Consider the following 21865-nt stretch of genomic DNA (forward strand, 5'->3'; position numbering starts at 1 on the left):
TTCCCTTAACATATCTAAAGAAGCTTTTACTGTCCTTCTTTATATCTTTGGGCAACTTCCCTTCATACTTCATCTTTTCAGCCCGTATTGTTTCCTTCTGTTGTCCTATGAAAGTTTCCCAAGCCTCTGGCTTCCGGCTACTCTTTGCTGTGTTATACATCTTTTCTTTTAGTTTTATTCTCTCCCTAACTTCTCTTGTCAGCCACGGTTGCCCTGCTGTACTCAAGGTTAATTGGCTTGGGTTTGTATACTTAGTATAAGTGTCCGTAGTGTGTGTAGGCTTGTGTTAATACGAGGGATTCTCGTTGGGCCGAAGGGCCTGTTTCCACGCTGTATCTCTAATCTCTAAACTAAACTAAAACTACTGTTCACGTGCATAGTATGATTTGACTGGATAGCATGCAGATAGCATGTATCTCTGTACACATGGCAATAAATGAACAAAACTGTACTCAAGGTTAATCAGAAGTGTAGGCTGGGCATATAGCTGGAGCTGGGGTCTGGAGGGTAGGCCAGATGTTTGGACAAGTGCAAACTTGTATACTTTTAATTTCATGGAGTAGTCACCACCAGCAGCCTTAGTGGTATCCATTTTTGTTGTTGTCCAGAAGAAGTCCATGCCTCTACCCTCGCCAATAACTTAGGTGTGTGAGTAAGAAAATTGTGTACAATATTTTATTTAAAAGACACACAACCTTGGAGCACATTCAGTACCATAAATAGGTACATGGTGCAGCCACGGTGTGCTGGTGCTGAAGGGAGTAAATATTCACCCATATGGACTGGGTGCCAATTAAATGGTATGTTTTGTTCTCGACGATATCAAGTTTCTTGACCGTTGGAAACCAGCAGGAATGCATCACTAATATTTTCAACGATTTAATAATAATAACAATTCTTGACCTTGTCTTCCAGACTGGAAAATAACTGCCATTATGGTTCATAATCAGAGAAATTAGATTTAAAATAACTGTAGAGCAGAGAGATCTAGTACAAGCACATAGTTTTCTGTGAGTGACGTCACACGTACATAGGATGGTGAAGAAGGCTTATGGCACATTGGCTTTTATCAGTCAGGGAATTGAGTATAGAAGTTGGGATGTTATGTAACTGCTGTACAAGATGTTGGAGAGGCCACATTTGGACTATTGTGTTCAATTCTGGAAAGATACTATTAAGCTGGAAACAATGCAGAGAAGATTTATGATGTTGCCAGGACTCAATGGTCTGAGTGATAGGGAGAGGTTGTGCAGGCTAGAACTTTATTCCTTGGAGTGCAGGAGACTGAGGTGTCAATCTTTTAGAGGTGTATAAAATCATGCAGGAAATACAAAGGATGGGGGAATCAAAAGCCAAGGAGCAATGGTTTAAGGTGCGATGGGAAAGATTAACAGGAACCCGAGGGGCAACTTTTTCACACAGTGGGTAGGGGTATATGGAATGGGCCTCCAGAGAAAGCAGTTGAGGCAGGTTATAATAACATTTAAAAAACATTTGGACAGGTATTTAAATGGGAAAGATTTAGAAGGATATGGGTCTCGACCCCACCTTGCCAAGCAACTACAGACCCATTTCTAAACTGCCTTTCCTTTCAAAAGCCCTTGAAAATGTAATTTTGTCAACTTATGCCTTACCTTCACCAAAATACTATCTTGGAAACTTTCCAATCAGGTTTCAGGGCCCACCACAGCACAGAGTCTGCCTTGTTGAAGGTACATAACAACCTGCTGCTCACCATTGACTCCGGCGACTGTGCAATCCTGCTCCTTCTCGACCTCAGCGCAGTATTTGATACTGTCGACCACACCATCCTAATTGACCGTCTCCTGTACGGGGTTGGTATTAATGGCACTGCCCTGAGCTGGTTCATCTCCTACCTCAAAGGTAGGAGTTTCACCACTAACATAGGCAACTCTTTCTCCTCTCCAGCCAGTCTCTGCTGCGGGGTTCCACAAGGTTCCATCCTTGGCCCCAATCTCATCTCCCTGTATATGCTCCCCTTAGGCCAAGTCATTCAAAGGCACGGCATTTCCTTCCACTGCTATGCAGACGATACACAACTCTATCTCCCCCTGAAGCCCAAAAACCAATCAAATCTGCTTAACCTTCTCCGCTGCCTCGAAGATATAAAGTGTTGGATGGCCCAGAACTTCCTCCAACTAAACGAGAGTAAGTCTGAGGTCATCCTTCTTGGCCCCTCGGACTCCATCAAAATGATAGCAGGCAGCCTTGGAAGCCTTCCCCACTACTCAAACCTCACATCAAAAACCTTGGAGTGATATTTGACTCGGCATTGAAATTTGACAAACAAGTCAATGCCGTGGTAAAAGCTAGCTTCTTTGAGCTTCGGACGATAGCTAAAATAAAACAATTCCTCCAGTTTGATGACCTTGAAAAGATCATCCACACATTTATCTCCTCCCGCCTCGATTACTGCAACTCCCTTTACACTGGCATCAGCCAATCTTCCCTGTCCCACCTGCAACTGATCCAAAACGTCACAGCGAGACTCCTGACGGGCACCCGAAAAAGGGACCACATCACCCCGATCCTGGCCTCTCTCCACTGGCTCCCTGTGTGGTTCCGAATAAATTTCAAGATCCTCCTTTATGTCTACAAAGCCCTTAATGGGCTTGCCCCCACCTAGTCTGCTTACCCACCACACCACCTCCAGGTCCCTCAGATCGGCTGACTTGGGGTTACTGAACATCCCGCGGTCTAGGCATAAGCTCAGGGGCGACCGCGCCTTTGCGGTTGCAGCTCCTAGACTGTGGAACAGCATCCCTCTTCCCATCAGAATTGCCCCCTCCATCGACTCAAAAGAGACTTAAAACTCATCTTTACTCCCAAGCCTTTCTTGACGTTCTCTGAGCGAGGGCGATATGTATGTAGTGATGTTTGTATTTAATCTATGAACCACTGTTGCATAACGTTAGTACCTCCACCAATGTAAAGCACTTTGGCCAACGAGAGTTGTTTTTTAAATGTGTTATAGAAATAAAAGTGACGACTTGACTTGATTTGACTTGAGTCAAATATGGGTAAATGAGACCAGCTTTGATAGGGCATCTTGGTTGCTATGGCTATGATGGGCCAAAGGCCTGTTTCCATGCTGTATAACTCTGACTCTAATAAGCGAGTTTGTCTTCCAAAAAACGCAAGGAATCATGGGATTTATCAAAGGTCACTCGCGATAAACACTCTCGGCAACCGTGCCGCCGCAGGCACACAGACCTGCGCCTCATCCGCAGCCAGGATTGAACCCAGGTCTTCGGCGCAGCAAGTGTGCCGAACCGCCACTGGACCATCCCTGTCCCCTCCAGAGTGCCCCGCCCCCGTCCGAGGGCGGTCAAGATGTCCTGGGGGACCCTGGACCGATGAGAGTCAAACGGGAGTTAGACGGGAGTAGCGGCCCATGCCCACAGCCCGCGCGGAGAAGAAGCGCCAACCACAGCTCAACTCTGCCTGTCCTGCCGAGCCAACCGACAGCCCTGGACCGATGAGACACCGACCAGCCGCAGCGGCGACCCAGGCCCACAGCCAGCACGGAGATGAAGCACCAACTCCACTGCTCTGGCCCGGTGTCCCGTCAATCCAGGGCTGTCGGTTAACCCGGCGGGACATGCATAGTTAGCTGGGGTTAGCGCCGGTTGCAAGCCTGGGCTTGCCACTGCAACGGGCCGGCTGCCAGCCAGTCCAGGGCCACTGGTCAATCCGGCGGGACAGGAAGAGACGAGCCGGAGCCAGCGCCTCCCCTCTGCGTCGTCCGCAAGCCTGGGCCGCCACTGCAACGGACCAGCGTCCCGCCAGTTAACTCCAGCTGGAACCAGCGCCCCTCCTCCCCCCCCCTCCGCGCTGGCTGCAGGCCTGGGCCGCCACTCACGTTCGACTCCCGCCAGCCCAGGGCCACCCCGGACACCCCCAGACATTCGGGAGGGGAAGGGGACGGGGACGGCCCAACAGCAACTCAAAAGCGTCTTCAGCACTGGAGACCCGGGCCAGACCCTGACCACGGATGAAACGCAGGTCTGCACCCATGCTGCAGCACAGCCAATAAACAGCGACCCATGACCTGAGCATGCGCAGTTGCAATACCGAACTCATTTATTGGCTGCAATAATATTATTAATATTCCTTTATTACTATTTGGGATATGGTCCAAAAGAGAGCTGGACATTTCATTTGTTAACTTTTAATTTCATTCATCAAGAATGTCATTGTTCTATCTGGGATACATGACAATAAACTCTCTTGACTTGACTTGAAATAAGGAGCTTAAAGCGACAGGGTTATGGGGAAAGGGATTAAAATAATTGTAAAGGACTTTAAAAGAGATTGGTTCATCCTGATGGGATGCAAAGGCTTCTATCCTATTCATTCACTGAATATGTCCCAAACAGGATGTACTTGTTTTGAATTGAATTAGCTTTTGCCATAGCTATATCTGGAAACATCATAATATAATATTGTTTTCAGCATTCAGCAGTTGAAAACCAACACTTATAACGACCAACGATGAATTTAGCACAATAATGAGTTATGCGTTATTTTGTATCATTTGGAAAACTGAATCAGATATTTCCTTTCATCCCCATGACCCTGACAGGACATTCATGGGTGAAGTTGTTATTTACAGCAGTGGACACCTGTTAAAGCGCATGGTTTCAATGCTGCTGTGCTGACAAGATTCTTACTTCTATACTCTGCATTAAAACACTCCAGATCCATCTTGTTCCCCATGATACCAATAACATTGCCATGTATTTCCTGCTGTCTCCTGCACACCACTTCCAACAAAAGTGTGAAAGCATTCTCAATCCCTTTCTAATATCCCAACATTGCAGAAAAAACACCGTTTATGACTAATCCAAATTGTTGAAAGTCAACCTTTTTTTTGGTTGATTTATTTAACGTTTCTTTGATGTTGCTAGATTAATATGTATCAATGCATTTAATATATGACATTAAAAAATAACAACTGATTTGTATTAGCTTGGATTAATTTCTTAATTTAAAAGTAAAAACTGTGGTAAATAAGAATTGTTCACAGTAAATTTTATTTTAACTATTTTATGCAACATGAAGAATTAAGTATTACAAAAATAAAACATGAACATTTCTAAATATTTCTTAACATTTTGCTGTCCAGTTTGCAAACATGAATAGACATTTATTTTTAAAAACTTATTCATTCAATTTGTGCAGTACAAGCAAGAAATCTTGAATTGTGTTAATGTAAATTTATTTCTTTAAAATATTTATTTAAATGCGATACCACACCATTATTCTTCTACAAACAATCAAAATTTTAATAAATGTGTAACATTTTGTGTTCTTTCTTTTTGTTCCTTTTAAATTATGTGCATGAGTCTCAATTTTATCTGTGTCCTATCAAAACCTTGGAGACGTAAGAATTTTATGAATTTATAAAAACTGTAAATGATAATGGAGTTGCAGAGATCACAGGTTTAGTAAGCTATGAGAATCCGCGGTGCACTAATAATACTGGTACATTTGCAATGAGGTTCAGCTTAAAGTAAGTCTTTTATGAGCAGCCATTGCTAATTAATATTCAGGAACATGTGCATCTTATGTGAATTCAATAATTCAGGTTCTTAAAGAAGCAGCAAAATATTTTAGAGCTGAAGACTTTGACTTCCATGTTCTGAAGTATATTAGTTGCACAAAATGATGAAAAAATCACTACCTGTAGCTGCAGGGAAAGGCACAGCCAGTGCTGAATCAGCATTTGCCAAGTAAATGACATCAACTAGAATAGTAGAACGTGACAGTAAAGATATGAAAGCAACCTCATTCCCTCACAAATCTACCTCCATTTGATTAGACTAACACTTGAGCTGAATGGTACTGAAGAAATGGTTTGCATGTAAGGCAATAAATATGGTAAGAAAAGGAGTTAATATTTCAGGTCATTGTCCTTTTTATCGGAAGTAGCTCTGATAAAAGGTCACTGACCTCAAACACTAACTGTTTCTCTCTCCATTGATATTGCCTGAACTGCTCAATATTTCTTGCAATTTTTGCAGCAAAAATGACTGCAACATCCATAGAATTTTACATCTGAAGAAAAGGTTGATGCTTCTATATTTTGAAACCATTTATTATTTATGCTGTACAGCAAATGCACAGGCAACTGCAGCATAAAATGTTGATAATACATAAATCAGACTAGATTCACCCTAATAAACTGAGAGATAAATGTTCCAAATTGGAAAAATAAATATTTTCTTTTTTTTCATTATTAAAATAATGTTGACATTTAATATTTGTCAATTATATTCAGTAACTAATCTTGCCTGGAAAAAAATTCTAATAATTCATAACTATTGTCTTTTCATTGAAAATACCTCAATATGGCTCAGATTCCCTCGTAAAACAAATGCAATTGTATTCTTTGCTGTTTGCAATGGGAAACTGCAATTATTTATAAACTCAATATATAAATTATTCTTACATCAAGAGTAATTATTTTCTAAATTTTGCTGCCTGGAAAGCAGCCATTTTATGTGTGTTTTATGCAGTTGAAAATGTAACTGCATTATGTCATCTTCCAAAAAGTCCCATTCCTTTGGCAATTTTATGCATAAACATTAATTTACAGATATTAAACAGAAAATTTACAGAAACTTTCCATGACTAAATATATTGATAATCATTCTCGGAAGATTGAAGCTAATAGTTTATTGGATAGTCCCATTTACAGAATGCATACCTGTAAATCCCATTTTCTATATGGAGTCCAAGCTACCAATTCAAACAAAAAGCACACAGATGTGACATTTGTGCTAATCTGAGCCATACATTTATATTTATAATTATATTTGCTTATCAATTGTGTTCATTTGGCATAGTAAATGGTTAAGGAACTTGGTTCATAAGTCAATCTCATTTGCATTTTCAGAAATAAGTGAAGAATTGACTTTAAACCAATCTATACTCCCCATACAACACAGGATAGCATAGAAAAAATAGAAAAATAGAAAAAATACAGTATAGACTGAATTGTATACCTTAAGTCGTTCAATTTTCACTCTGTTATATACATATATAAAGTTAAGTGCACTTGAAGCAATGTGTACAGAATAAATCCTTCCTAAAATCTGTCATGAACAGATGTGGGGACAGAATGGACAGGGGTGGTCCTTAATATGCTTAATATTAATTTAATCATCATTCCCAATTAATGATTTATCCCAATAATCATTAAGCATTTCAAGGATTGCTATGGTGTGTGTGTTTACTATGTCCCTCCAAAAGTTGTCAAATTTAAACACGTACTTCTGTGTGACGGCAGTTCTATACTACTTCTCTCGCCAATGTATTATGAAAATCAAATGTAGACTATCTCCGTGCAGTCAAATGATTCTTGATTATCCACGGGTAAGTGTGATTTCTGAAAAAGAAATGTTAATAAAAATATTACCGTATCGTGGGTGTAACGGTGACAAAACATGGAATATTGTAAAGTGGAAATTAAACTGGCTTTATCTCTGGACAGGATAATTTAAAAGGAAATCAGTTTCAGAGGTTTCCTTGAACATTAATTATTTAACAAAAATAGGAAATGTTAAATATAGTAGTGGTTTGTCACAATCTGGAAGCATCACTCCTCGGAGCGGGAATGGGGAAAATACATACCTATCACAAAACTGTAGAAGGCCATTTGGTCCAGGTTCCAGCCATAAATCCAATTCTTCTCCTTGCTTCCCTCCACCCTGCAACTTACTCTCTCAATTAGCTGTACTTTCATTCTTTTGGCCATTAATTCATACTAAGGGATAATTTATAGAAGCCAATTAACCTACTAGTACTTCATTGGGAGTGCAAACTCTACAGAGACAACACCAAAGATCAGGATTGCACCTGGATCTCAAGAGCTGTGATGGCACCTTTACACGGGGCGACTTGACGCAAGAGTTAACCAGAGTTCAACATCGTGGGAACCTCGTGCGATAACAGTGCGGCATTCGTGGACCACCGTGGACCACCATAGCGCTAACGGCAGGTCATCGTGTAACTTGGTCACTCGGGAGAAAATTAAAGAAAATTTGAATTTCTCCAAGAGTGACTTGTACACTTGTGGTTGAGTATTGCAACATTATATGAACGTAGTGGCCAGTGCGATATCCGTGCGATATCCGTAATAACTCTTGCGGGTACCGTGGGAACTCCTGCGAACGGTGAACCCGGAAGCTGGACAGAGGGGACAGAAGGTGATTACAAATTATCTTCAGTGGGATTGAATTTAAAAAATAAATAAAAATAAAGATTTACATCCGCATATGGACATCAACTTATTCATGAGTTATGTTAATGAGATTCAAGAAAATAACTATAATCTTTAAAAGGGACTTTAAAAGGGACTTTACTGAAAGGTTACGCATTTTTATGGTCCTTGAGATATTTTTCATATGTACTTCTTTGAGAGATACAGGTCGGAGTCCTCGGGTCCAGGGGTCCGGAACGCTACCAATCAATGTTGTGCAGAGACCCGTGTAAGGAGTGAACTGCACATGCTGGTTTAAACCGAAGACAGACACAAAAAGCTGGAGTAACTCAGCGAGTCAAGCAGCATCTCTGGAGAAAAAAAGCTGATGTTTCGGGACGAGACACATCTTCAGACTCAATTCCGATTAGGCTGTCTGAAGAAGGGCTCCGATTCGAATCGTCACCTATTCTTTTTCTCCAGAGATGATGCCTGACCCGCTGACTTACTCCAGCTTTTTATGCTTTTCTTCCCAGATCTGACTTACCTGCTGAGTTACACCAACATTTTGTGTCCTTCTGTGCATATTAACCAGCATTAACCAGCGTCTGCAGTTCCTTTAGACATTACATAACTTCAGATTTTAGAGATATAGCGCGTGGGAACTCCTGCGAACGGTAAACCCGGAAGCTGGACAGAGGGGACAGAGGGTGACTAAAAAAGGTGGTCTCAAAAGGACACATGGGAACATGTGTCCTTCGAGGACGTCCCACCTAATTGTCATTGTTGGATAATCTTTTTAACAGGAACACTTGCAGAGATGGCTCCCAGAAAATCTCAAAGGAAGGGGGTAAAGCGGGTCAGAGATGTTTTTGCCATGCAGGAGAATGAGGAGGAGACGCAGCAAGAGAGACAGGTGGAGAGGCAACAGGAGATGCCACAGATAACACTGCCTGTGGGCTCCTTGGAGCAGGGAGAGGGTGAGCAAGGTGCAATTCAGATTGCCTCCCCAGTAGCCGTTGTAGGAATAGCCTCTACAGACGTAAAGGGAAGATGGCAGAAGGTAAAGTCATATAACTTCACCAGGGAACAAGAGGGGGAACTTGTAGAATGGTTCCAATTTAACGAGATTCTGTACGATAAATCCAGAGAGGATTATAGAAACAGGGAGAGAAAAAGGAACCTGCTGGAGACGAAGGCTGCCGAGTTTCCCGAGTGCTCATGCGAGTTTATATAACGATATATAAGTTCATCAAGAGGAGAACCATTTAATGTTATCCAAGATTTAAAAACATACATTGCTATTGATGTAAAAGTGCTGTGTTTGCAGTTAACTTAAATTTCTCTTATAAGTCTGTCTGTCTGCCCTGCAGCTGCAAAGTAAAAAAGTCGCAGTATAAGAATCGCCTGAGGCCAAGTAGCGGAGGGTGATTGCTATGCGCAACCCTGGTTCCAGTGCTTTTCTCATTACAGTGTCAGTCTTCTTCAGCAGAGGTCCCAAATTATTCATTTGTGTCACGTGTAGTTCACGATGTTCATTCAAGATTTAACGCGACAGCTCGGGAAACGGCCATGTCACTCGCACGAATAACATAAATGCCGAGTACCGTGGGAACTCTTTATCTACTGCCGTTATATCGTGCGAGACTCGTGCTGGACCACGACCTCTTCACTCTGGTGACATCTTGCGTCAACTCGCCCCGTGAAAAGGCCCTTTAAGACAGCAGTAGTAACTGCTGACTGCTCTGCTCCCCAAATTATCCTCAACGCTATGAGACTGTCAGAGAGAGGGAAAGAGGTAATGCAAATAAGCCTTTTCTCAAATTCACAATAATTCTTCAGAAAATATTAGTACATGAGATAAATCAGTTTTCATTAATAAATCTTTTGCACTTACAAAATATGGAAAATTATTGTACGTTTTCAGCATAAAACAAAATGCTGGAGCAACTCAGTGGGTGGATTGGAGTGGGGGGGGGGGGGGGATATTACTTGAAATTGGAAAATTCAGTGGTCATATTGTTGGGTTGTCAGTTAACGAAGCGGAATATGTGGTGCTGGTCCTTCCAGTTTGTGAATGGTCATTGTCATTTTGTTAATATTGACCAAATTGAAGACACTATAAAATGTTGGATCCCTGCATTTGTAAGATTTGCTTAACCTTTGTCTGTGGAAAATTACAGACTGTGAATGGCGCCAGGCAGTCTGAGTCCTAGATTGATATGTAGGATGGGGAAAGATCCAGATGTCCTTCAAATTGATAATATGTATGAGGACACTGCAAAGAAACTTCAAGGTGTTATAATTGCATTTATTTGATTGGATTGCTGCAAAGGGATTGTAAATAATGTTGCAGGGCAGTTATCCTGCTGTTTGATGATTGGCTGAAGTGTGGATCCACTGTTTTTTATTATCTATATCAACAATTTGGTTGAGAACGTAATTGCCATGATTAATAAGTTTGCAGATGAGATCAAAGTTGGTAGTGCAGTGGGCAGATAAGCATACAAGTCTAAGATTACAACAAGATCTAGATTAAATGGGAAAGAGGACTAAGGAATGGTGGATGGAATTTAATTCTGACAAGTGCAAAATGTTATATTTTGTTAAGTTAAATCTGAGTAGGGCTTGCACAGTAAATTGAGAGTATTGTAAGAACAGGGAGACCTAGAGATACGTACCTAGTTCTCTGAAAGTGGAACACAGTTAAGAGGTAGACAGGGTGGTAAAAGTTTTTGGCACACTTGCCAACAGGAGGACATGTCATTTAGCTGAAAATAATGCAGTAAAGATTCACATCCGTGCAACCATGACTGGAGGGTTTGAGTTATAAGAAGAGGCTGGAAGGCTTGGTCTTTTCCCCCTGCAGTATAGTAGGCTGAGTGACCTTAGGGAACAATTTGAGATCATGATGGGAAAGATAAGGTAAATTGTGACCATTTGCCAGGATAAGGGAGTCTAAAAGTAGAGGGCATAGCTTTAAGGTAAGGAGAAAAGTTTTAGATTTACACCTGACCCCATCCGTGATATGTGGATGAGAAGATGAGGGTGATGGTAAAGTATGGGCCTGGACCATGGGGGAGAAAATGTAGGTGAACTTGAGGGAGTTTGGACAATGGATTACGGGGGTGTATATGTCAGTGTGGTAATGTGGCATTGGGCTTGGATGATCACATAAAAGTTGGAAATTATACTGGGAGTTGAAGATATCACTGCATTTGTGAAGGAAACAGGGATGAAAGGGGGTGTTGATTCAAGAGTTGGAGTAAAAGATGCGAGGGTGGCAACAACTGGGAGTGGTTGTGGATATGGGCTCTTTGCATCAGAATCGATTAGAGCAGGTAATGGATGCTTATTGTTAAAAAGTTAATACATTTTATTTAACAGAATTTTAAGAAATAATGCAGTAATTTCTAACAGAAATTTGAGAAGTAGAAACTTTGTAGGTAGTCTCTAATTCTCTACTAACTACAATGTATATTTTATATGAGAAAGCATTGTTTAAGAGAAGGGTGCCAAATCTGTTATAACTGACAATTTTATGAAACACGCCATTAGAATCAAGGATAGGGCGAATAACTCCTGATAATAATGATTCTGTGCCAACCTTGACAGAAAATGGAGTTGGCTGTCTTTCTTTGTCCAGAAACTTGGTCCAGAATCTAAACTGAATGCATACAGTAGAAACATTTGCAGATGCATGAGACAAGTTTGGAGAATGCTGCTGACATTGCAAAGTTTACCGTTTAAGAAAGAACTGCAGATGCTGAAAAAATCGAAGGTAGACACAAATGCTGGAGAAACTCAGCGGGTGAGGCAGCATCTATGGAGCGAAGGAATAGGTGACGTTTCGGGTCGAGACCCTTCTTCAGACTGATGTTTACTAATAACTTGTTATTGGTTTAGCTTGATATGGGTCTAGCCTTCCTTGTTTCCTGGAAGGCTACAGAATCTTTCAATCATGCTAAATCATGCTATATTGGTAGGTGTGTTTATTGATGAAATTACTATAACTGTACTAACTTTTCTTTGTTCGGAGAGTGTGCGACAGCACACTCCTGCTAGTGAATAAAAGAAGGTAGACAAAAGTGCTGGAGAAACTCAGCGGGTGCAGCAGCATCTAGAGCTAAGGAAATAGGCAATGTTTCGGGCCAAAACCCTTCTTCAGACTGATGATGGGGGGGGGGGGGGGGGGGGCGGAGAAGAAAGGAGAAAGGAAGAGGAGGAGCCCGAGGGCTGAGGGAGAGCTGAGAAGGGGAGGAGACAGCAAGGGCTACCGGAAATTGGAGAAGTCAATGTTTATGCCGCTAGGGTGCAAACTGCCCAAGCGGAATATGAGGTGCTGCTCCTCCAATTTCCGGTGGTGCTCACTCTGGCCATGGAGGAGGCCCAGAACAGAAAGGTCGGTTTCGGAATGGGAGGGGGAGTTGATGTGCTGAGCCACCGGGAGACCAGATTGGTTAATGCGGACATCTAGAGCAGCAGATGCAATAGATGAGGTTGGAGGAGATGAACCTCTGTCGCACCCGGAACGATTGCTTGGGTCCTTGTATGGAGTCGATGGGGGAGGTAAAGCGACAAGTGTAGCATCTCTTGCGGTTGCAAGGGAAAGTGGCCGGGGAGGGGGAGGGAAGGGAAGAATTGACCAGGGAGTTACGGAGGGAGCGGTCTTTGCGGAAAGCAGACAGGGGGGGAGATGGGAAGATGTGGCGAGTGGTGGGGTCACGTTGGAGGTGGAGAAAATGATGGAGGACTATTTGTTGTATGTGATGGCTAGTGGGGTGAAGGGTGAGGACTAGGGGGGCTCTGCCCTTGTTACGAGTGGGTGGATGGAGAGAGAGAGCAGTGTTACGGGATACTGAAGAGACCCCGGTGAGAGCCTTATCTATACTAGGGGAGGGGAACCCCCGCTCCCTGAAGAATGAGGACATTTCCGATGCCCTGGAGTGGAACACCTCATCCTGGGAGCAGATGCGGTGTAGACGGAGGAATTGGGAGTAGGGGTTGGAGTCCTTACAGGAAGCAGGGTGGGAAGAAGTGTAGTTTAGGTAGCCATGGGAATCAGTGGGTTTATAGTGGATGTCGGTCAGAAGTCTATCACCTGCGATGGAGATAGTGAGATCAAGAAATGGTAGGGAAATGTCGGAAATGGTCCAGGTGTATTTGAGTGCCGGATGGAAGTTAGTGGTGAAGCGGATGAAGTCAGTGAGTTGTGTGTGGGTGCAGGTGGTAGCACCGAAGCAATCGTCCATGTAGCGGAGGTAGAGGTCGGGGATGGGGCCCTGGTACGCCTCGAACAAGGATTGTTCGACGTACCCTACAAAGAGGCAGGCATAGCTGGGGCCAATGCGCGTGCCCATAGCTACACCTTGTATTTGGAGGAAATGGGAGGAGTGAAACGAGAAGTTATTGAGGGTAAGGACCAACTCCGCTAGGCGGAGAAGAGTATCAGTGGATGGGTATTGGTTGGTTCTCCGGTCGAGGAAGAACCTGAGGGCTTTGAGACCCTCCTGGTGGGGGATGGAGGTTTAAAGTGACTGGACGTCCATGGTGAAGATGAGGGGATGGGGGCCTAGAGAATGGAATGCCCGGAGATGACGGAGAGTGTCTGAGGTGTCTTGAACATAGGTAGGGAGGGATTTAACCAGGGGGGGATAGGATGAAGTCAAGGTATGTGGAAATAAGTTCGGTAGGGCATGAACAGGCAGAGACAATGGGTCTACCAGGACAGTCAGGTTTGTGGATTTTGGGGAGAAGGTAAAATCGGGCCGTGCGGGGCTGGGGAATAATGAGGTTGGAGGCTCGGTCGGGCAGGGCGTGGGAGTGGATGAAGTCGGTGATGGTGCTAGAGATAGTGGTCCAAGGGTAAGTAGGACGAGGTGTCCGAGAGTTGGCGCATGGCCTCAGCTTTGTAGAGATCGATGCGCCAGACTACCACGGCACCTCCCTTATTGTCGGGTTTGATAACCCAGTCTGGGTTGTTGCGGAGTGAGTCGATGGCTGTGCGTTCAGGGGGGGAGAGATTGGAGTGAGACAGGGGAGTGGAGAAGTTGAGGTGGTTGATGCCCCGCCGGAAGTTTTGAATAAAAAGGTCTAAAGCCGGAAGGCCATGAGGGGGTGTCCACGAGGAGGGGATCCGTTGGAGACTGGAAAAGGGATCATCAATAGGGGGCGAGGACTCCTTCCCATGGAAGAACGCTGTGAGGCGGAGGCGACGGTAGAAGAGCTCCAAGTCGTGGTGGGCGCGGAACTCATTGAGGTGGGTACGGAGGGGGACAAAGGTAAGGCCTCTGCTGAGGACCGGCCGTTCGGTGTCGGAGAGGGGCAGGTCAGGCGGGATGGTGAACACACGGCAGGGATTGGGGTTGGGGCCGGAGGAAGGCAGGTGAGTGGACTGAGGCCGAGGCAATGTCTGGTGGGGGGGGGGGGGGGGGAGTGGTGGGTTGTCAGGGAGGAGGGGGGCCTGAAGACTGTAGTGTGGGTGGGGAAGATCTGGGGTCACATGGTTTGAGGGGGATGGGGAAGACCCAGCGGAACAGCCACTGGGGTTACCAGGGTTAGGGGGACTGGCACTGGGATCTTGTATTACTTTGGGTTTGACTTGTCTGTGATAAGTAATCGAACTTTAACAATTGTTAAGGGTTATCTTTCATTTCATGGGATGGGGGATTTGTTTTTCCCAACTTGCAGGCAAAATGGTTCATCATTTGTCTCATTCCTGCTGTAGTCTTTGTCTGCCAGTACATGGCAAGCCTAGCTTGGAACTATTTTGCCCGAGAAAAATAGCCTAGCTTGGACTATTTTGCTTCCATAAAATATCTAATGACCTATTTTATCAGATTGGATTGGACATAGGGGGAGTCCAGAACCAGGGGCCACAGTTTAAGAATAAGGAGTAAGCTATTTCGAACGGAGATGAGGAAACACTTTTTCACACAGAGAGTTGCGAGTCTGTGGTATTCTCTGCCTCAGAGGGCAGTGGAGGCCAGTTCTCTGGATACTTTCAAGAGAGAGCTCTTAAAGATTGCTGAGTCGGGGGATATGGGGAGGGCAGGAACTGATTGGGGATGATCAGCCATGATCACATTGAATGGCGGTACTGGCTCGAAGGGCCGAATGGCCTACTCCTGCACCTATTGTCTATTGACATTCATCTCAATGAAAATTGGAATTTTGAAGTGGATCAGGTCATCGTGGAGTATTTTTACTTTCCAGCTGACCCAAAGCTATCTTTTCTATGATTAACAATTTTCCTGCGTGTGTGCAAACTTACCCGTTGACTGTGTTTAGGATGTCATAATAACCACTTTCAATAAGAACTTCTTCAATCATCATCTATACATGAAACAAACAAAAATGTTAGCAAATATTTAAAATATCCTGCCTTTCAAATAATACAGGCAAATATTAGTGAAAATATTTTTCACTTATTTTTTTCTTAAATGTAAGTCATGAATATACAAACATGTAGATAAACTAACCTGCATTTGTTCGTAAGTTATTCCTTCCTCATATTCGTAACTGTACACGTTCACTACAGTTGGGATAGAAGGAACAACAATAATAATCAAAATGACAAACTAGCAAATAAATATAAACAATAATAAAACAATCAGCACATGCTGAATGGCATATTAACAAATAGGGACCTGGTAGTTTTTGCTTTTACTATCTGGGCAGCATAGAAACATAGAAAATAGGTGCAGGAGGAGGCCATTCGGCCCTTCGAGCCAGCACCGCCATTCATTGTGATCATGTCTGATCGTCCCCAATCAATAACCCGTGTCTGCCTTCTCCCCATATCCCTTGATTCCACTAGCCACTAGAGCTCTATCTAACTCTCTCTTCAATCCATCCCGTGATTTGGCCTCCACTGCCCTCTGTGGCCGGGAATTCCACAAATTAACAACTCTCTGGGTGAAAATGTGTTTTCTCACCTCCTTAAATGGCCTCCCCTTTATGCTAAGACTGTGGCCCCTGGTTCAGGACTCGCCCAACATTGGGAACATTTTTCCTGCATCTAGCTTGTCCAGTCCTTTTATAATTTTATATGTTTCTATAAGAACCCCCTCATCCTTCTAAACTCCAGTGAATACAAGCCTTACCTAACCTAACCCCATTGAGATAATAATCTGCCCCCTTGTTTTTGCTGCCAAAGTGGATAACCTCACATTTATCTATATTATACTGCATCTGCCACGCATCTGCCCACTCACTTAACCTGTCTAGGTCACCCTGCAACCTCCTAACATCCTCTTCACAGTTCGCACTGCCACCCTGCTTTGTGTCATCCGCAAACTTGCTAGTGTTGCTCCTAATTCCCTCTTCCAACTCATTAGTATATATGGTAAACAGTTACGGTCCCAACACCGAGCCTTGCGGCACTCCACTCGCCACTGCCTGCCATTCTGAAAAGGACTCGTTCACTCCTACTCTTTGCTTCCTGTCTGCCAAACAATTTTCTATCCATGTCAACACCCTACCCCCAATACCATGTGCTCTAATTTTAGTCACCAGTCTGGGACCTTATCAAAGGCTTTCTGAAAGTCGAGATACACTACATCCACTGGCTCCCCTTCATCCATTTTACTTGTCACATCCTCAAAAAATTCCAGAAGATTAGTAAAGCATGATTTTCCTTTCATAAATCCATGCTGACTTGGACTAATCCTTTTACTGCTATCCAAATGCCCCATTATTACCTCTTTAATAATTGACTCCAGCATCTTTCCCACCACCGAAGTCAGGCTAACTGGTCTGTAATTTCCAGTTTTCTCTCTCATAGAAACATAGAAAATAGGTGCAGGAGTAGGCCATTCGGCCCTTCGAGCCTGCACCGCCATTCGATATGATCATGGCTGATCATCCAACTCAGTATCCTGTACCTGCCTTCTCTCCATACCCCCTGATCCCTTTCGCCACAAGGGCCACATCTAACTCCCTCTTAAATATAGCCAATGAACTGGCCTCAACTACCTTCTGTGGCAGAGAATTCCACAGATTCACCACTCTCTGTGTAAAAAATGATTTTCTCATCTCGGTCCTAAAAGACTTCCCTCTTATCCTTAAACTGTAACCCCTAGTTCTTGACTTCCCCAACATCGGGAATAATCTTCCTGCATCTAGCCTGTCCAACCTCTTAAGAATTTTGTAAGTTTCTATAAGATCCCCTCTCAATCTTCTGAATTCCAGTGTGTACAAGCCGAGTCTATCCAGTTTTTCTTCATATGAAAGTCCTGCCATCCCAGGAATCAGTCTGGTGAACCTTCTCTGTACTCTCTGTTCTCTCGCTCCTTTCTTGAAAAGGGGGATAACATTAGCTATCCTCCAATCCACAGGAACTGACCCTGAATTTATTAAACATTGGAAAATGATCACCAATGCATCCACCATTTCTAGAGCCACCTCCCTGAGGACCCTGGGATGCAGACCACCAGGCCCAGGGGATTTATCATCCTTCAGTCCCATTAGCCTACCCAATACTATTTCTCGCCTAATTTAAAAAAAATTCAGTTCCACTACCCCCTTAGATCCTCTGTCATTTAGTACTTTTGGGAGATTGTTTGTGTCTTCCTTAGTGAAGACAGATCCGAAGTACCTGTTCAACTCTTGTGCCATTTCCTTGTTCCCCATAATAATTTCACCCGTGTCTGCCTTCAAGGGAGCCACATTTGACTTTGCTACTCTTTTTCCCTTAACATATCTAAAGAAGCTTTTACTGTCCTTCTTTACATTCCTGGCCTGCTTCCCCTCTTACTTCATCTTTTCAGCCCGCATTCCCGTCTTGTTTCCTTTTGTTGTCTAATGAAAGTTTCCCAATCCTCTGGCTTCTGGCTACTCTCTGTTAGACATCTTTTCTTTTAGTTTTATTCCATCCCTAACTTCTCTTGTCAGCCACGGTTGCCTTTTACTCCCCTTGGAATCTTTCTTCCTTTTTGGAATGAAATGATCCTGCGTCTTCCGGATTATGCCCAGAAATTCCTGCCATCGCTGTTCCACCGTCATTCCTGCTAGGATCCCTTTCCAGTCTACCTTGGCCAGCTCTTCTCTCATGCCTTCATAGTCCCCTTTGTTCAACTGCTTCACTGACACTTCCGATTTAACCTTCTCCTTCTCAAATTGCAGATTAAAACTAATCATCTTATGAACACTACCTCCAAGTGGTTCCTTTACCTCGAGTTCTCTTATCATATCTGGTTCATTGGACAACACTAAATCCGGAATTGCCTTTTCTCTGGTCGGCTCCATTACAAGCTGCTCTAAGAATCCGTCTCGGTGACACTCTACAAACTGTCTTTCTTGGTGTCCTGAACCAACCTGATTTTCCCAGTCTACCTGCATATTGAAATCCCTCATCACCACAGTGGCATTACCTTTGTTACATGCCAGTTTTAACTCCTGCAGCAACTTGCACCCTACATCCGGGCTACTGTTTGGGGGTCTGTACATAACACCAATTAGTGTCTTCTTGCCTTTGCAATTCCTCAAATCAATCCACAGTGACTCTACCTCGTCAGTCCCTATGTCTTCCCTCGCAAGGGACTGAAATCCATCCCTCACCAGCAGAGCCACCCCCCCTCCTCTGCCCACCTGACTGTCCTTTCCATAGGTTGTTTAACCCTGAATATTAAGTTCCCAGGCCCGATCCTCCTGCAGACACGTCTCGATAATCCCCACAATGTCATATCTACCAACCTCTAACTGAGCCTCAAGCTCATCTATTTTGCTACTTATACTTCGCGCATTCATATACAATACTTTTAATTCCTTACGCATCTCACCTTTCACATCGATCCCTATTACACTTGGCCTTACTCTCCTATCCCTTTGTGAGCTTTCTTTCCCATTAATTGTGGGGTCATTAACTGTCCCTTTACTCCCTTTCCCTTTCCCTTTCACACCATCCTTGACTATCCCATTTGACACCCCCCCCCCCCCTTATTTAGTTTAAAACCACCTGTGTCGCAGTGGTAAACCTGCCTGCCAGAATGCCAGTCCCCCCCCTGTTACGGTGCAATCCATCCCTTTTGTACAGTTCCCCCTTACTCCAAAACAGATCCCAGTGGTCAAAGAATCTAAATCCTTGCCCCCTGCACCAGTTCCTCAGTCACACATTCAGGTCCTGTATCTCCGTTCCTGCTCTCGCCAGCACGAGGAACTGGAAGCAAACCGGAGATAACCACCCTGGAGTTCCTGCTTTTCAGCACTTTTCCGAGCTCTCCAAAGTCACGCTTCAGAATATTAATCCCCTTCTTTCCGACATAGTTTGTGCCAACATGCACTACAACTTCCCGCTGTTCACCTTCGCCCTTGAGGATTTTGTGCACTCTGTCCGTGACATCCTGGAACCAGGGAGGCAGCACGCCATCCTCGAATCCTGCAGAAACCCCTGTTCTTACCTCTCACAATGGAGTCTCCAACTCCTGACGTCGGCCTCTTTGGTTTTGGCTCAACAGCACTTTTTGCTTCGCAAGCCAGTGCGCCGCTCAGTGTGTTAGTGTCTTTGGTCCCTTTTAAGTGGGTGAACCTGTTCACAAGAGGTACAACACCCGGGGACCTTTGCATTCCATGTTTCCATCCCTTTCTCACCGTCATCCACCTTCTCTCTTCCAGTACCTTAGGTGTAACAATCTTACTGTAGGACTCATCGAGGAACGATTCAGTTTCTCGGACGAACCTGAGGTCATCCACTTGCTTCTCCAGTTCCCCAACACGGCCCTTCAGGAGCTGTACCTGGATGCACTTCTCACATTTGTAGCAGCCAGAGGCACCAGCAGTGTCCTTGACCTCCCACATACTGCAAGCATCACACTGAATCAGCTTGCTTGACATCTCCTTCTTTTGTCTCTCTCTGTCCAGCATTTTGCTTAGCCTCCTCATCAGCCTCCTCGTCGGAGACTCTCGAGCCAAAGACTCACACTTCCCTCACAAGGCACTTCCCTCACTGCCGCTCCCATAGAGCAACCTTGCTTATATTGACTTATGAATTGCCTAATTTACCAATTTACAAACCAAATTCCTCAGTTTTAAACTGTTTTCCCCCTGTGACTTATTCACCTTGCCCACGGGCTTCTGCCATCAGTTCTTCTCCCTGCTTCTCTTTGTTGCTTCTTGTTCAAGATCCACTTAAGCTCTGGGCATCGACCAGAACAATTTTCCTACCCTTTTTTAATATAGTTGATTTTCATTATGGGCACATTTCATAAAGGATGAGAAATACTTTTAGCAGATTGAAGTATGGTAGTATAATAGGCCATTCTCACGTTACGAGCTGATGCAAGAGGTAACCCGAGTGAAGGGGTCGTGGTTGAGCACGATATAACAAGTGAAAGATCAAGAGGTTAACCGAGTTCCCACGGATAGACGGCAGTTTCCCGTTTACTTGTCATTTCTGCGATGTTCCCAGTTCGTCTCCCGAGTTACTCTTGAGCCAATCCTGATTGAAGTTTTGTTTTAATAAGCAACAGTGTTATGTTTTAATAAGCAACAGTGTTAAAGAAGACCTCTCCATCCTGTGGCTTTGTTTTAAAGATATAATTCAGAGCGGCCGCATCTATTGATGTGACCTACAAAGGGAAAATGCGCACCATCCAGTGCCAGAGCAGTTATACTTATGATTTGTTTGAAACACACAGGTTTGATATGTTTTAATTGAATTTACTGCCATGTCTACACACTGCGGGGAGACGGGAGATTAAATCTTTGAATGTGGACGGAAGTGCACATCAGATTGTTGTGAGACGGAGCTCAAGGTTCGCCTCCTGAGTTGCTTTGGTGCCCAGCCGTGAATTGAGATGGAGAGAGGTTGGGGGGGGGGGGGGGCGTCATTAATCTGTCTGGGGTGACATGGCTCTTGGGTTAGGCTGGGATCATTCTCTGCGGGGTGATCTTAGTGCGGGAGACAAGTGTAGGAGAGGTGTACTGACTGTGTGGGCAGAACTTTGGAAGTGATTGCCCACCAGTCTCAAAAGCCGCTGTGTCTCCCTGTCCCTGGGATAGCAGGGGGCGATCAAACAGCACAATACCCCCCTCCCCCTCCAACTCCAGAGGAATCCGCTCCCCGATGGGCCGCTACGGCGACAAGTGGCAGTTCGCCCACAGCCCGAGCTGCGCCCCCTCATCCGCCACCCCAAGAACAAGACGTACCTTGCACACCAACAGCTTCTGCCCCTACGCGGAGCGTGTTCCTCTGGAGTTGGAGCGGGGCTGGGCTGGAGTTGCTGCTGGCTGTGGGTCTCTGGGATCTCCGTGCTTGCAGTGGGCCTGGGGGTCGGTGTCCTGTTGGTCCTGACGTCTCCGGCCACCCCCCTGGAATGGAGCTGAGACTGGGAACTGTACCGCCCTTGCCCCCTCCCTCTGCAACTGCAAACAACCACACTCTCCTGCTCACCTGCAAGGGCGGTACAGTTCCCAGTCTCAGCTCCTGTACAGGGGGGTGGCCGGAGACGTCAGGACCAACAGGAACCCGCTCCCCGATGGGCCGCTACGGCGACAAGTGGCAGTTCGCCCGAGCTGCGCCCCCTCATCCGCTACCCGGGTTCCTCTGGAGTTGGAGCGGGGCTGGGCTGGAGTTGCTGTTTGCTGTGGGTCTCTGGGTTCTCCGTGCTAGCAGTGGGCCTGGTGGGCCTGGGGGTCGAT

General features: G+C 44.7%; 1 protein-coding gene across 1 annotated transcript in view; it reads right to left on the bottom strand.

The window, feature by feature from the left end:
* Nucleotides 1-6966: 6966 nt before the first annotated feature.
* nek10 (NIMA related kinase 10) overlaps nucleotides 6967-21865 on the bottom strand; it is a 172214-nt gene continuing 157315 nt past the window's right edge. The window contains exons 36-38 of the mRNA XM_033047147.1: nucleotides 15709-15761; nucleotides 15501-15562; nucleotides 6967-7414 (exon numbers count right to left, since the gene is read on the bottom strand). Coding sequence (XP_032903038.1) covers nucleotides 7363-7414; nucleotides 15501-15562; nucleotides 15709-15761 — 167 coding nt within the window. The 3' untranslated portion in view covers nucleotides 6967-7362. The remainder of the gene's footprint in view (nucleotides 7415-15500; nucleotides 15563-15708; nucleotides 15762-21865) is intronic.

The sequence above is a fragment of the Amblyraja radiata genome, chromosome 2 (assembly GCF_010909765.2).
Source record: "Amblyraja radiata isolate CabotCenter1 chromosome 2, sAmbRad1.1.pri, whole genome shotgun sequence".
Lineage (NCBI taxonomy): Eukaryota > Metazoa > Chordata > Chondrichthyes > Rajiformes > Rajidae > Amblyraja > Amblyraja radiata.